At 32.2% G+C, this 17293-nt stretch overlaps 1 protein-coding gene across 2 annotated transcripts in view; it reads left to right on the top strand.

The window, feature by feature from the left end:
- LOC118182903 (GTPase-activating Rap/Ran-GAP domain-like protein 3) overlaps positions 1 to 17293 on the top strand; it is a 333886-nt gene that overhangs the window by 74733 nt on the left and 241860 nt on the right. For both annotated transcript variants that reach the window (XM_085816800.1, XM_085816801.1), the window contains exon 3: positions 9738 to 9821. In XM_085816800.1, the coding sequence (XP_085672926.1) occupies positions 9738 to 9821 (84 nt within the window). The remainder of the gene's footprint in view (positions 1 to 9737; positions 9822 to 17293) is intronic.

Genomic DNA, 17293 nt, shown 5'->3' on the forward strand with positions numbered 1-17293 from the left:
TACCCTAAAAATGTCGGAAATCAAACATACTAAAGAATTGAATTTTGTTTTATAAGCTTATCCAGAAGAAAATACTCTTCAGAACTGCAAAATGCTGAAATGTAGAATTGGAATCGAATAGTAGAATAACATAAGTGATTATCCTTCACTGCTGCACGATAAAAAAATCTTTCGAAGGAGAACAAATACTATGAAAGCAAATAATGTGTATTTATGTATCTCTGCTGTCATTGTTATCTTTCGGATGTAATAGTGTGTTTTCATCAATAAGGCTTTCTTCGCTCTAGTTAACAATCCGAATAAGCTTTATTTGTTAGAAATTGCGAAATGCACTTACATGCTTTGAATTTTAGTTTGTTATTTTATATATTGTCTGATGTTTATTTTTTGCAGAGTTTTTATTGTCATATTATTATTTTAAAGAACGTTATTCATATGTACTAGTTCAGCTCAAAATGTAAGATATCATTATTAACTGTCCTCGTTATAAATATTTCGGGAAATAAAAATCGCTAGTTTTTGAGACTGTCTAAAGAAGGATGCTTATGCCAGTATCGGTTGTACATCTTTTCACCAGTTTCACTGCATTTCAAAAAAAGTATTCGGGAACCTGAAATTTGTTGCACACTTCTGTTTTCCGTAATCGACTTGTTCCGTACTCGAGATGTTTAACTAACAAACATTAAATTTCAAACTACTTGAATTACGATGCTAAGTAATACAAATAAATGACAGGATCACTAACATTTAAAAATAAGTTTTGCATGCATATATCCTGCCATAAAAGAGTATCGTTGAATCGATTGATCGTTTATTAGTGATTATCTTCAAATGCCTGTTACCTTCTCTTTCAATTATGGGAATTCTTGCAGATTTATCGATTGAAAATTCGTGTTTACCAGTCTTTACTCCAATAACAGGACGTTGATAAATTACTCTTTCCTCTAACAAGACAGAAGAAGACAAATAATTCTCATTAATTTTCATTACAAGCTGGTCAGCTTCACATAACGGAACATCATTTTAAGCTTTTATCTTGTCAAATTTTATAATCGATTATCTGGATGTAGACAAATGTTTGTATGGAAATCTTTCAGTCCGATTACTTATAATGATTAAAGATTTACTAAAGTTTTACGATTAGCATAAGTCATGTATTACAATTCGACTTCAAAGCAATGATTTCATTAAAGCTCTTCTCTTTTTTAATAAACAAGTTCTCTTAAAAAATTTGGTACTTCAAGAAAACTGTTAACGTTTTTATTAACAAAATTATTTATTAAGAAATACATAAATTATTTGAAAAGAAATGGCTTTAAGGACATGGGCTCTGCCTCTTTGATATCCAATTTGGTAAATACAGATTGCTGCCTTTGAAAGGCATATCTAATCGGATGCTTATATTAACTTTTTTAGAAGAATATATACTAAATAGTAGCATAACAGCTGAAGTTAAAGTCTATAAATTCAAATATTTCCATCTTCTGTGTTTTAACATTATCTTACCTTAATTGTTTAAGAAAACATTCAAAGGAAAATCGATGTGAATTTAAACAAGTATTGTAATTGGAAAATTGGACAACAAGTAATAATCTTATCAGTTTCTTTTGTATATCTCTCGGGCGGTTTTATAAATGCTTAATATTGTACAAAATAAAGAGCGATTTTTCAAAATGATTTTGGAGGATAAATTATAATTAACAAATTCAGTGCAGGGAAATTCCATTTAAAATATTTATTCTATATCTCTTGAGTAAAATTTTTTATTCTGACAATCGCAAATGGAAGGATGGATTCATCTCGAAGTCAAGTTATTTGATGTTAAAAACTCTGTAATTTTAGTTGCTACGATAACAGGTGCTTAAAGGCAATCTGTTTTAAAAAAATAGCAATAATGCGTTATTTTTATCGAATATTTTCTGTTTTCGGAAATAATCATACTCCAGAAAAAGGCATAACTAAATTACTGTTCCTGAGGAATTTTCTGCGAATGTCACTCATAAAGCGAACAAGCCTATTCCGTTTGCTTGTAATTAAATATATATATATATATATTGATTTTTTTGTGTAAGCTTCATTTGACACCACTTTCTTCAAACAAAACGCCTGATCAAGTAAGCGTAGCGACTATAAAATATTATATTAACTGTCAAGAATTGCAAGATAGCTTAGTTCAAAAAACACTAATTCGAATCACACATAACATCAAGATACATGAACAGTACAAATCAGGTTTCTAAACTGCCAAGTTTATTCAAGTCTATCACACATTCAACTGGCGGATAGATCCAAGAACAAGAAGTATACATCATGAAAGATTTACGCCCTCTTTGGCGATTAAAATATATTTCCACATAAAATTTCTTACACACTGGGCCCGGCTGAACTGTAGTTCAGAACAATAAAGATTATCAGTGTTACATGAACATTTTCAAGAATCATTATGCATTTCAATAGAAATTCAAGTTTTTGTAATCAAGAAATATCACAAATATCAAGAACATGTAAAACTTACTAAATGTTTCAAGAATATCAAGTAAATTTTCAAGTAAATTTCATCAAGAATTATTGTCATAATATTCCTATTCAAGCATCACGATTTAAATCAAGAATTTATATAACTTAAGACAATATTAAACAAATGATTTCAAAATCAAGATTATCATAATTCAACTAAAATACTAGAATTATTACAAGAAACCCGTCTTTTTTTTTTTTTTTTTCAGAATTAAATTAAAATTTTTAAACACACTTATACATTTCTACAACCTTATAAGTTTCTAATATATACATTTCTTTAAATATTAAATATACAGTACTTTAAATAGCAATTAAAATAAAACAGATACAACATTAGTAGCATTACGATCACATTTTCAGTAAGAAATATACTATCATACAATATTAATATTCTTAACACTCTAAATTTAGATAGAGGTAATGGTGCTATGACTTGTCCTATCGGTCAGGAATTATAACGCTGACACAGTACACAGTTTCTTTTAACACGTTTCACATTTTGTCTGGATCTAATTATCCAGTACTTTTCACGGAGGAACGTGAGAGTACTAGCTACACCTGTATGAAGAACACGTTCATGTGCATCACTTACTATAAGATCTGTAAAATGAGTTTTTGAAGGAATAATTATAGGATGCTTTTCATGAAAACATAAAAGTTGATTTTTGTAGTCTTCCTCCTACTAACAAAACTCTTTCCTCATTTAGAAAAGGATTTAGTTCATAAATGTTTGAGCTTTTTGAAATCAACTGTCCCGACTTTAAACTATCAATTTCATCAGAAAAATGTTCATATTAACTTCTTTTATCAAGTATAATTCTGCGGCAAAAAGTTTTTCTGCTATCAAGGGTCCGGTTTTCTTGTCAGTTTTATTTTTCAGATTGTGAATAAACCTAAATATCCATGCAGTTACTCTAATAGCTCTAATTAATTTACTATAATTTTCAAGATTCAACAGAGAATTAGATTTTTCTGCAATAGACGGTAGTATTGTCGTATCATTTAGACACTTTTTGCGCTCTAATTTAGCATCAGAAAACTCCGTCGTCACGATAAATTTACTAGGCCAAGCACTCACTGATTAAACTAACCAGTCTGGCCCAGACTGCCATAATCTTGAAGACAACAAATATTCGGCTGAACATCCTCGAGATAAAATGTCGGCTGGATTAGACTTCCCATTACAATGTCTCCAGTTATTTGGGCAAGTTAATGATTGTATTTCAGATACTCGATTTTTTACAAACATTTTCCATCGTTAAGGAGCACTATGAATCCAGTGAACCACTATCATACTGTCAGTTCACAGATAAATATTTTCTTCATGAATTGAAAACAGCTCTTTTAAATGTTTAGCAAGTCTTGCTGATGTTAATGCTCCTCCTAGCAACTCTAACCTTGAAAGTGTGAGTTTTTGTTTTATTGGCGCAATTCTAGATTTTGCCATAATGAATGCTACCTGTCCTTCTTCAACTGACCTAAAATATGCAACTGAACCATACGTTTTAATAGATGCATCACAAAATAAATGAAGTTCGATATTCTTATTTTGATTCAATTTGCCGGGGAAATATTCTCGAGAAATTTCAAATTTCTTTAACTTTTCAATTTCAGCGCTCCACTCGGACCACAACTGCTTACATTCAGTTGAAATTTCATTGTCAAATTCTAAACCCAACTGCCAAAGGTTTTGCATTATCAATTTTGCACGTAATACAAATGGCGCAAAGAAACCTACTGGATCGAAAATAGCAGCAGTCACCTTTAATATGTTTCTTTTTATGGTTTTTCTACAACTATTTAATGTTTCGCAAAAGTTGTCTATGTTCAAGGAAATTACATCTTTACTCGTACACCGGTTAAGCCCTAATACTTTTAAAGAACTATTTAGTTCATTTTCTGATTTAATTATTCCACAATCATCCCAATGTTTCTTTAGTTTATCGGAATTTGTATTAAACTGACGCAAATTCATTCCGACATCTTTAAGCACGCAATAGGCTCCAGTACTTAACTTAAAAGCCTGTTCCACAGAATCTGCACCATAGAAAACATCATCTACGTAGATCGAACAGTTCAACATCTCAAAATATCTGGATTTTCTAACTCTATTTTCTTTAAATGCTTTTTTATAGTGCACGCCAGAATGAAAGGGCTGCATGATACACCGAAAGGAACTCGAGTCATCCTATAATGTTTCAAATTGTAATTATCATCAAAGTATAAAAACCGTAATACATCTTTATCAATTTCAGAGATTACAATCTGGAGAAAGGCCTTTTCAATGTCTGCTGAGAACGCATGTTTGTATTGTCTGAGCCGCAATATCAAGTCCAAAACAGAAGGATTCAATTTGGGCGAGGCATCAAACAATTGTTCAGAGATACCCCATTACACCTCGAAGATGTGTCAAACACGATACAGACTTTAGTTTTTGATACATTTTTTTCTTACAACTGGAGAATGTGGCATGTAATACATTTTACTACTATCACAACTTTCAATTTCGCACTCTTCAATTATTTCATTTTTTAACTGTTCGTTTATTATGCTATCATAATTCGCCCTAAGACATTCATCACTTTTTAGTTTATAAACCAAAGATACTAGACGTCGCTTGGAATTTTCTAAATTATTACCCAAGTTTGCATGATGTGATTTCCATAACAAACGAGCTACATATCTACCATTAGTAAAATGCAATTCTTTTTCAAATTTCTCAATGACTGATTTATAGTCAAGATTCTCGTTCTCCTCTAATCTCAAATGGTCCAGAGTCCAAAACCTTCGCAAACAGTCATTAACGGAATTATTATCTTCCTTCAAGCAATGAGAAGCACCAGTTGTAAAAATACAGGCACTAGACTGATCACCTTCTAAAGATCCAACTAAGGACCAACCAAATATAGAAGACACCGCAAATAATTTATTAGTTACTCTTTTGTTTTCGCCTGTTTGCACTTCCCAACATGAATCAGATCCTAACAATATTTTTATTTCAGCTGCTTCACCACTATCGGCTAATTTTAGATTTTCTGATTTTAATATTTCTAAAATGTTTTTGGAGGGAATTTTTATGATCGCTCCAGAAATTGTATCTGTAACAAGAGCTTCAATAATGATTGAGTCATTAGGGGAATGCATACTTTTCAGAGTAATTTGAACAACATTATATTCTATTAGTCTACCTTGGCTATACCCAAATGAATAAATATATAACCTTTCTTTCTTTAAAGTCCTTAATTTTAGTTCTTTAGCCAAATTAGATATAATAAATGACCTCTGTGATCCACCATCAATTAAGATTTTTACTATTTGGCTTCTAGTATTATCTGTATCTGAAGCGTTAACAGTGGAAGTTTGTAAATATACACCTTTATCAGCAGTTTCAGAAACAGTCTCAGTCAGAGTTAAACGACAGGGACTACATTCTGCTTAGAATCTGATACTGTAACTACTTTCTGTTTAACATCTGAAACTGCTTCCACTTTAGGAAGAATATTTTTACAAAATAGCTTATTATGATTTAAACCATTACACAACTCACAATGTTGGAAGTTTCATTTGACGTCTGGAAGCTACATGACCTCTCTTATAACATCTGTAACAACGTCCATGGTATTTTAATATCGCTCTTTTTTGCTCATTTGTTTTCTCACATTTTCCTACATCATGTGTATTTTGATTACAATAGAAACAATACGGCTTAGTCACTGTAGCTAACGCCGAAGCAGTAGGAACACGTGCCCCTTTTAAGTAATTATTTTTATTCTGCTTAACACCGTAATTTGTGTCTCTTTTCTTTGAGTTTATTATTAAATTAGAAGCTTCCCGACTCTCAACTTCCAATCTAATGAATTCGGGAAGTTCTGTTAGGCTATATTGATGTTTAGAGTTTCTTTTTCTATTAAACTCCAGATTCATATCGTCTGGTAAAAGCTTTAAAATAACAGGTCCTAAAAGGGTTCCGTAAGCTTCTGACACAATACCCAATGAATTTAAGCATCTTATGTTGATTTCACAGGAATCGTATAGTGTTCTTAGTGCTTCCACATTGGACGAACTTCTAACCGGTTCAAGATTCAAGAGTTTTATTCATGTGCTAAGATATTACCAAATCTGTTCGTCCAAATCTTTCTTTAATTAAACTTACGGAAGCGTCATAATTTTCATTAGATAGTGCAAACCCGGATACTGCACTTAAAGCAGGTCCTGCGAGTAAGGATTTAAGATAGGTAAACTTCTCGACCTTTGTTAACTCATTATTATTACCAATAGCATTTTCAAAGGAATTATAAAATTTCAAAAATAAACTAGGATCACCATATAATTTAAGAATTGAAATTTTAGGTAATCGAATGTTAGTTTTTTTTCGACCTTTACGGCAGCAGTATGGTTACCAGGCGATTCACTTTCAATGCTCACTATCTGAGAATTTAAATTAAGTTTCTTTTTAGCCCTAAAAATACATAAACTTATTTTTTCATCATACTCTAACACAGTATTACATTCTTTCTCAATTTCAGACTCATCCCCTTTAAAACAATCCAATATTTTTTCATTAATTTCTTTTAACGCAGACTGTTTAGAAGTAACTAAAAACACATTTTCTTCTACCATATTCTTATCCAAAATGTCTTTTTTAATTTCAGGTTCTACAACATTTATTATTCTAGAAATAGCTTGCCTCAGGACTTTTCTAGCAGATTTCAATTTAATAATATCGTCTGCCATACTAACAACAAAAGTAATTTTTATTCTCTTACCTGTTGCAGTCTTCAAATGGTATAATCCAAATTTGGTAACTCACTTTCCTGGTGAAGTACATTCACACGTATTCCGAACGTTAATCCCGCCACGTTCAGTGCAAAGGAATAAATTCACTAACACGAAAACGCCACATTCTAAATCAAAAAAAAAAAAAAAAAAAAAAAAAAAAAAATGTTCGTGCGCACTGTTGGGCGCCAAAAGTATAAAATATTATATTAACTGTCAAGAATTGCAAGATATCTTAGTTCAAAAAACACTAATTCGAATCACACATAACATCAAGATACATGAACACTACAAATCAGGTTTCTAAACTGCCAAGTTTATTCAAGTCTAACACACATTCAACTGGAGGATGCCAGATCCAAGAACAAGAAGTATACATCATGAAAGATTTACGCCCTCTTTGGCGATTAAAATATATTTCCACATAAAATTTCTTACAGAGACATTAGGTACTTTTTTTTGGAAGCAGGAAAGATGAAAAATGAGCAACACCTTAACCGGGAATTGAACCGCTGTCCTTTCAATTACGCGTTGAGCGTGCAGACCACTGCACCACAAAAGCTCGCTAAGAAGGCGGGAGAAATACCTTATATACTTCTCTTTTTAAAGGGCGACTCCGGCTTTTATGGGACCCAATCGCCAAATCCTGAGGAGAACCATCATCCAAAACTCTTTTAGTTCGGGCGCCACTGCAGAGACATTAGGTATTTTTTGAAAGCAGAAAAGATGAAAAATTAGCAACGCCTTCAACGGGAATCGAACCGCGGACCAATTACGCGCTGAGCGTGCAGACCACTACACCACGAAGTCTCGCCAAAAAGGCGGGAGAAATACCTTATATAATAGTACCACATGAACTAATTAAAACAAGCGAAATGAAAGTTTTCTGATTTTATTGCTTTTACTTCATGGTTAGAGAATTAGATAGATTAGTAGAATAATGAACTTTACTTCTGTAAATAGAAGGCATTCGTTTCTCCCCTTTCCTTGAGAGCTAAATAAGGAGTAGATAATAATTTCATCTTTAATTTTCACATTCTGATGCTATTTTCAAACGAGATGCGTTGTTGTTTTTCTTTTGTATCTTAATTATATAGCTATAGACTTTGACGTGTATTTGTCCGAAATTCGTATTATTTTCTCCATTTACTCAAAACGTTGTGACATATGGAGCACGGCTTTATAAATTATTAATAACAAATATATATCTTTTTATCCATTGTATGCTAATCTTATGTAAACTGAATACATTACTGAATACTGCTGGATATTTTGTTGAAAGTATATATTGATTTTTTTAAAATCAGATATGTATTGATTTAAATTTACATATTTTTTAGCAAAAACACATATTATTGTAATGAATCCAAAATTCGTCATTTTTAAGATTGCATCTATATATACATATATCTCTATGCAAGTGATTGTAAATGGTTGTAATCTTCTCTTCAGCACTTCAGAAAATATGTAAGATTTAGCATAAGTTAATTAAAGATTTCATTTCAAATTGGCATAAAAGCTGTTAAAATTATAGCCAGCAAAAGAAGGTTTTGCCTTAATAAAAACAATCCATACGCAATGAAGCTGCTGATAATTTTGTTAATTTAATTTAAATTTATCCTACGTTTTCTGTCTCTGCATATTATTGTTTGAATTTACACATTCCAGTACTTATAGTTCTACATTTAGAACATTATATTTAGAATATTTTCTTGTGCAGTTAAATGCATTCCATAATAATTGCAGAGAATCTAATTGCATCAGAGAAAATATTCGTAGTGGCTAATATTCTTAAAATTACTGAATATGTAAAGTATTTTGTTTGTCATGTTGCTATGTAGTGTAACTGGAACGTACGTCCGGCTAGCTATCGAAAGGTCGGGAGATCGAATCCCGGCAAGATCGTTGTGCATTTTTCATGTCTCCTGCTCTGAGATAAAATGCCAGAAGTACTTAAATTTCCTTCAAACACCTTTTACGAATTATTTCTACTTATACGTACTTTCAAGCAATTGAATATAAAGAATAAGTTACTTGGTTATGTAATGAAATAGTAATCTAAACAAAAAATAACATGCTGTAAATAATGTCAGTAGAAACATCATGGGAAAAGCAGAAACTAAGTTATAAATGGCATTAAAGAACAATATTTTTAAGCTAATTTGAACAATGTAATTGAGTTCGAAGTGGCTTAAAAAAAGGCGATTAGACCTTTTTTTTTTTGGCAGAGTCTATCTGGTAAATGTCATATACTACTACTGTTATCCTACACGCATTAAGTTTTCTTTCATAGCTCCCTTAGAATGCTCTTCTACGCTGATGCCTTGCTATAGTAATTTTTCAGCAATAAACAAACTTAACTATTTTTCTTTCCTCCTCCGATTAATCGGAAGTTTATTGTATTTAATTTTTTTATCAGTGATATTTATTTTTCATTTCAGCTTGCTTCCTGTGATGGTGAAGGTTCAGAAAGTTTAGTTCGTCGATTTCGAGTGGAAAATGGCGAACAGGTGGAAAAGGACGAGGTATGACGAAATTATTTACTTTTGGAAAATAGTTTTCATACCTGTAGAAAATGGGATTATGTTATTAAATTTAAGAAGAGACTTCGTAAATGTAGTCGCAGTCAATACAGAAATAACAGTGAATTTTTGTAATTAATGGCCAAGCATAATCATTTTAATTGTAGTCTCACAAAATGTCTTCTAATTATGAACATCTGTTCTATTATGTTATGAATAATAAGAAGCTTCGTAATTAATTAAACCCAAAAGCAGTTTCCTAATCTATTTATAAGAATAGTGGATCACACTATATTGCCTGCAATAACTGACGAGTTAGGTTTGTATATATATATATATATATATATATATATATATTTTATTTCCCTTAATATGCGAGATGTTCAACATTTTGTTAAAATTAATTTCCATTGAGGTTACAATTTTAATTTGTTTGAAGTCATGCCAAGCTTTCTTTGAAATAATGAAAACTGTTCTACAAGATGAGTAGCCGATTACGATATGTACGTAAGGGGAAGTAATTTTACTTTTTTAATGACTCTGAAGGCAATATTAATTTTGTTATCGTTATAATTATTCTTACCATTATGTTGTTGTTATTATTGTTATTATTGTTTGAAGAGAAGATATTTTCCAGCCCACATTCTTAAGGCATTAATACAATTCTTAGAGCGCATAGTCAGAATACCCTATCGCAGAGGAAAGTGCAAATCGTACGTAGTTATTGTTACATCAAGGCTTAGTATGCTATTAAAGGATCCCTGTAAAATCAGTGCCAGCTGCGAAACATTCTACCCTCGGGCACTAACATAATATTTCGATTTCAGTTGCAATTCACTAAGGCATTTCCTTTTTGCTTAAGCGTTTGCATATTTTTGGGTCTGTGCCAAGAAGGGAAATGTACCATTTTCGCATTAGGAAGTCAGCTAATATTGATCTAGATGGTTTTTTCTTATTCCAGTTTGTGAATGATAATCCGGAGCACAATTCATTTCGTGATATATACAGCTTCTTCAAGTTTAGCAAATGTCATTCGTGCCTGGTACCCTTTTTAATTTACATTATTTTAGATATGCTAATATTTTTTTTTAATTTACATTATTACATGCTAATATTTTCTTTAATTTGCATTATTTTAGACATGCTAATATTCTTTTAATTTAAAATTATTACGCAGACGCATTCGCAAGATTACTGAAAAGATTTAACATATTCAAAAGCAAGAATTTCTTTTATTATTCTGTGTTGTTCTTGAATTTTCTCTTTTGCTTTTCAAGTTTAAATACTTTAGACTTTTCTAGAAGATAAATACGAATTTAAGTTCGAAATCTGCAGGTACGATTTAGCCTAGAACACATTAAATTTTCGAACAGCAGGGTTTTCTTATTTATTTATTTATTTGTCACTGGCTTCTTAGCTCGTGACGTTTCTATTTAATTGCTTCCCTGTTCTGCTGTTAATTTAATGGATGCTGTTAAACATATTATCATTTTTGTACTGATTATGAACATACGAATTCATTATTGGAAGGATAAACGTCTGAGAATGATATAGGTACTCAGAAAAGTACTATAAACTCTTATTTCGTGTAAATTTATTGCAAAACTAGTTACTGTCTGTTCTTATTTATGGATATCTGCAATTGTTCAGAAAGGTGTCTCAGCTTCACCCCTCGAAAATTAAACCAGCTCAATATCAAAAATATCTGTTCTCATTCATTCTCATTCATCTCAGTCGAAGTCTGATGTTTCAAAGTCACAGTTTAACCCTTAAGTACATACGTTCGTTTTCTGTTAGGTAGACACAGAGGAGGGGTCTCTCAGACCGCGCTCTATTTTATGCATTTGAAAAATATAAAATTTTAAAATAATGTACTATTGTTATTATATAAACAATAATATACTTTGCTTGTTATAGTGAAGTAATGAATTCTTTTTAAAGCTCTAAATTAATGCATTAAAATTAGTTTTCAAATCGCATACGAAAAAGTACGAACACTTAATCAAATAAATAAAATAAATACTACTTACTTGCAAATGCCTACAAAGTAAACTATTTAATAAATTTTAAATCTACAGAATCTGGATTATATAAAATAATACAGAAGATGAATAATATAAAAGATAAATATAATATGTAAAGAATATTAAAAAACTGCATCACATTATTTTAAGCGTTTTCAACACAATTTCATAAATTCTCTTAGCACTTTCATTTCATATCGGATTCTTGAGGCTGAAACATAGATAGGTAACGTATTTTTTTCATAGTACCGACGTAATGTGAAACCTCTAGAGTTAAGTTCTTGTACAAGTTCGACATTCAAGTAAGTAATAAAGCCATCTTCCCCTCATGCCAGAAAAATGTAACGTAAACGCAGAGGTGAGGTCTATATGATCGCGGCTCAGTTTTAAAAAATATTTAAAAAAATTAATGAGTTTAATTAGAATTTAGGAACAGTTATATTTTATGTTAGCTTGAAAGTACTGAAAAGGAAAAGAAAAGCTGTATAACTTATAATCAGTTCCGCAGTTCTAAAATATTGGCGCAGTCATATAGTGTCCATCTCTGTGTTTAAGGGTTAACACTTGTGATATGCGACAGATACATCAAAGCGTCTTAATATGACATCTTATTGGGAAATAGCTCAAACTCTATGAGATCTTGAGTTTCTTTGAAGGAATCGGTTTGTATTTTTAACATGCTTTCTAACATGATGCTTTGATGTGTTTTTCAACATGATGCCGTAATTACTAACAGGAACTGATGATCAACGGAAATCGGAACTGATGATCAAAAGATGAGTTTAATATGACTGTACTTATATATAACAGACGTCGATTAATGTGTTCACATTTGCCAACGACTGCTTTGATGACATTAGATGGGCTGTAGCAAATATTATACTAAACACCATTACCATTGCACTAATTTAATGGTAATATAAACATGTAAAATTATATTTTACAAGGTGTTGTTAAAAAATAAAAATAAAACTTCCTCGACAACCTATTTCCTGCGCTTTTTACTCAATTTAAATGAATTTATTAAATTTTAAATTTATTATTTATAAAATTTTATTAAATTTATAATTATTATTATTTAAATCATTTATTTTATAGCATTTCTAGAAATATTTTGAACGACTGTCATACACCTAAACACAAACTACGAAGCACTTATACAAAGGTCATTCTGCTACATTTATGCTCTATTTTTTAATTATATTTATTATTTTGACGTTATTATATTATTATTTCGACATTATTTTCTTCCATATCTATTTTTCAGCTTCTTTAGATACTTTGTTGTATGTTGTACCTGGATATATTGGAGCAAGTTATTGGCAGATGTATTCCTCTGACATCAGTCCTATTATTTGAACACTTTTTTTTTCAACTATCCAGCTAAGTTTAAATTTCATCACAAATGATGAAGGTTGAGATATCTTCTGTTCTTTATCTGTTTCTATTTCACCTGAAGGTTAGCATGTTTACAAATAAGTTCTTTACTCTCTGTCCTCTGCTGTGGTTTCAGATATGTTCAACATATGCAGTATATCAGGACGGCTGATTTTCCTTGTTCATTTTCACTTTCATTAAAGAGTTTAATGTTAAGAAGAATTCCAGCATTCATCTCACGAGCATAATATCCTTCCATTCCTCTTATAATTTCTAATAAAGAAGACATTGGACTACCTCTAGGTCTTACGCAAGTTGTTCTCGGGCTTGACATTATAACATTAGTAGAGTGGGCCGACGACATCCTGCAAGATTTCTTACCAAACGTTCTTCATTTGTCGAGCTATTTCAATATCTCATAAGACGGTTTAAGATAACTGTTATCAGACTTTAAACATGCTCCATTGAGGAGAGATCTGACAATCTAGCTGACCAGAAACGTGTTTGACAGGCACAAAGAATCAGTAGAAATGTGCTTCGAAAGGAAGAAATTCACAAGGGAAATAGCACATAAGCCGCCGCTTTGTAAAGGTGTCACAGATGACATTAAGACCCAATTAATCAAATGAAATGGCACACTAAACTGTAACTCTCTGCTGCCGGGTTGTGTGATTTGCGACCGTTAGGCTAGTATTCCGTCGCTGTCCTGGATGGCCAAACATGTTTTCTCTAGTCGTCGTATCTCATCTCTGAAGATATTGCTACTCTGATCTGTGCGATTTCAGGTAGAATGAGCTCGACACCATGCCCACACAGACGACATTGTCTATGGGTTGTCTGGGCAATGGCCGTCATGTGGGTAGAAAAGATTTAAAGTCGCCTACTGGAATTCTCAGAATCGCTTATCAAAGGCTTTTGCAGTCATTGATGTCCTGGTTAAAATTTCGAACCGTATCTCAGCCTTTCCTGGCAGCATCGTCAAAAAGCATTATCTCTCCAACGCAGATGTCAAGCTACCAGAAATTTTGCACTTTCTCTCTCAAACGATAGTGAAGGTCCGTTTGAGTAAACAACACGAACACGTTTGCGAAGCAGTTGGCTTGGGTAGATAGAATCAAAATCAAATGAAATATATCTTATATATATTATTTTGTTCGTCATCCGAATGTTGTTTTACTTCTCAGCTGGATGCTGTGGCATTGTAATTTATTTTCCTATATTTAACAGCCAGATGTTTAGTTGAATTGCTTTATAATTCCAACTATTTATTTACGATCGGCGAAAATTTATTCATTTGCATGTCAGACGAAAGGTATACGAAATTCCGTTACAATCAAATAAACTCTTTTGATGCAGAATTCGTTGCTTCTTCCTTGAAAAGGGGTCACTGTATACAAAACACATAAAAAACTCAAGATCGTCATGTTAAGGGGATCTCTCGCATGTCAATAAATGGCTAGAACTTTCTTAGCAACCCACTAATTTAAGAACATCTGTCTTTTTTAATCAAGTGAAACTTCTGTTATTTGATCAGAGCTTATCTGGGTAGTTGCAGAAATGAATTTAAATCTTGATAATCTCGCTGATTCAAAATGCTCTTGTCATTAAAAAGAGTTGAATTCTTGTTTTCAGAGGATTATGAGATAAATCATTCTGTTTGAGAACTGCCTACAGCACAAAACTTTGTGGGCGTATTAGCTCTTTTTAATTCAAAGCAACTTCAAGAGAGATAAAGTTTAATCTTATTCTTTTTAGGTGTTTTACTTTTTCTTAAGACTATCTTTATTTATCTGAAATTCAATAATCGTTCATATGTGAACTTTTTATTTGTTGCTAATTTTTTCTTGGGCATAATAAAATTTATTAGTAGCATTCAATGCATTTAGATATTTTTTCGTACTTTAGTCTGGTTATAAGCTGATGCTATTTTGTTCTTTCTTTCTTTCATAGATTATAGGAGCGATATTCTTGACATTTAAAAATTATTCTAGAAAAATTTGTCGCTTATTCCTCAACATTTAAATAAAAATGTATTTACTTAATTTTACCTTACGATACGGATATTTACACCAATTTTGCCTCCCAACCTATATAACTGCCGTGCGGAGAGGCCCGGTCTCGAATTCCGGAGGAGGCATGGATGTTTGTATGTCAGTGCGGCATGGCGGCACTCTAAATATGCGGGCAGCCGAAAGTCCTCTCGTGTGGTTTGGTAAAGGGGGAGAGGGGTGGGGGACTCTCGGTGTATTTAATCATGGCAAAGAACACTAGGGCTATCTGCCTAAGGGAAGGGATGCCTTCGTGGAGGACTTTCTAAGGGAAACTGGCTCGTACACACGTTGCACATGGGGAAAACAACGAAAACACCCATGCAGCGAGCTCGTTCGCGGGATTCGAACCTCGGACGGAACTACCAGTTTTCAGCGACTTTACCGCTCGGCCGCCGGTGGGCGGAAGACCATCAGACACCTCCCCCGGGCTGTTCTGGATCAAATTGGGGAGGGTGAAACTGGGCAAAATCGCACTGTCACCTGCAAGGTGCTCAAGCCTTTTGCGACGACAAGCGTATCATGAGCGCTTTGATAGAATTTGATAGTTTCATTGATAGTTTAATGAATTAGTAAGAGATATCTTAGACAATTTTCACTGTAAGGAGATTTCCGTATTCACTAATTCAACTATGGGAAATAATATTCCCTCATTGACATCCTTTTGGGGGTCCATAAAAAATTTGAAGTTTGCCAATTTTTACTATGTATTATTCTTAATTTGGTTGGAAAATGTTTTCACATACTTTTGATGCGGGGGCATATTTTGCGGACATGTGGTTTTGAAGATATTTGTGTTGCTATTTTAACATTTTTATATAAGAAAGTACCATACTGCTAATAAAATTTTAAGACAATCCGTACAAGAGTGAACTTCAAAAAAAGGATTTCTTTGGGTCAACGATTTGTGTATCACAATCGTTTCAAGAAGAAATTACGATTCTTTTGCAAAACTCGAAAAAAATCAGAAGCTCTTTTTAAAAATCAAGAATTTTTCCTTCCTTTATGTATGAGAACCTAATCATTGGGAGGCTGAAAACTAGTATGTTACTTGCACGAAAAGCATTTGTAACGTGGAAAACTAGTTCATCCATTTTATATCAGTAATATCAGTAACGCATTTTTAAAATAATAACTTTACTTATCCGATGTGCTTTTTATAGGCTTATCTTTTATTATCTTAGGCCACTGTCCCCGCAGAATTTATATGAAGACACACTAGAAAGAATTTACATGGTCTGAACATTTCCGTCTACTGGAAAAGAAAAATTACATTTGCTTACAACATGATTATTTTTCTATATTCTTCGAATGTAAACTTGTGAAAATTTAATCCAAAAAATAGCATTGGAAAACTTTTAAGTAAAGGAAGTATCGTTTCTCTAGAAAATAAGTGTAGTTTAAAATTGGGATTTAAAACGTTATACACAGATAACTTACAAAGTATCATTTAAATTTCTAATCAGTTATTTTATAGCAATTTACTTTTATATCAAGCCTCGTTTTCATTTCCCTGCCAGAATGTAGATCTCTAGCTCGCGCGACGCCGACTTCGATCAGAGCTAGCTTGCACGCTATTATACTATTGAGCCGTTAGGCTATACTTAAATTTCATTAATTTTAGCCCATTCATTATCTTTGATTTAAAGCCAAAGCTAAGCATAAGTTAAGACCGTCTGTTATACTTTATTTGGATGAATAAAAGGGTCCTTTATACGCTTTTCCTCTCTCTGTTGTATTTATAAGAAATAGTGAAAATTCACAAGTTGTCTTTAGAATTCTGGTCTAATTGTATGCTACCTAAGATAAGCAGATCTAATCTTATAACCTCTAGAGCTACAAAAGTTTGCTTATATATGAAATATTATTTGGCTTTTCATCTTCATGTTTAAAAAAAGAGTCATGTTAATTATCAATGAACAGCCGTTCTAATCGGTACAGTAGTTAGTGCTGATAGTTGATGTATCAATTTTCTGAGTTCGACTACTTAATGAGGCTTCGACTTTTCTAAAGGTATAGTGTCTGT

Source organism: Stegodyphus dumicola, chromosome 5 (genome assembly GCF_044657685.1).
Source record: "Stegodyphus dumicola isolate Sdum_Otavi_A_Nest chromosome 5, ASM4465768v1".
NCBI classification, from domain to species: Eukaryota; Metazoa; Arthropoda; class Arachnida; order Araneae; family Eresidae; genus Stegodyphus; species Stegodyphus dumicola.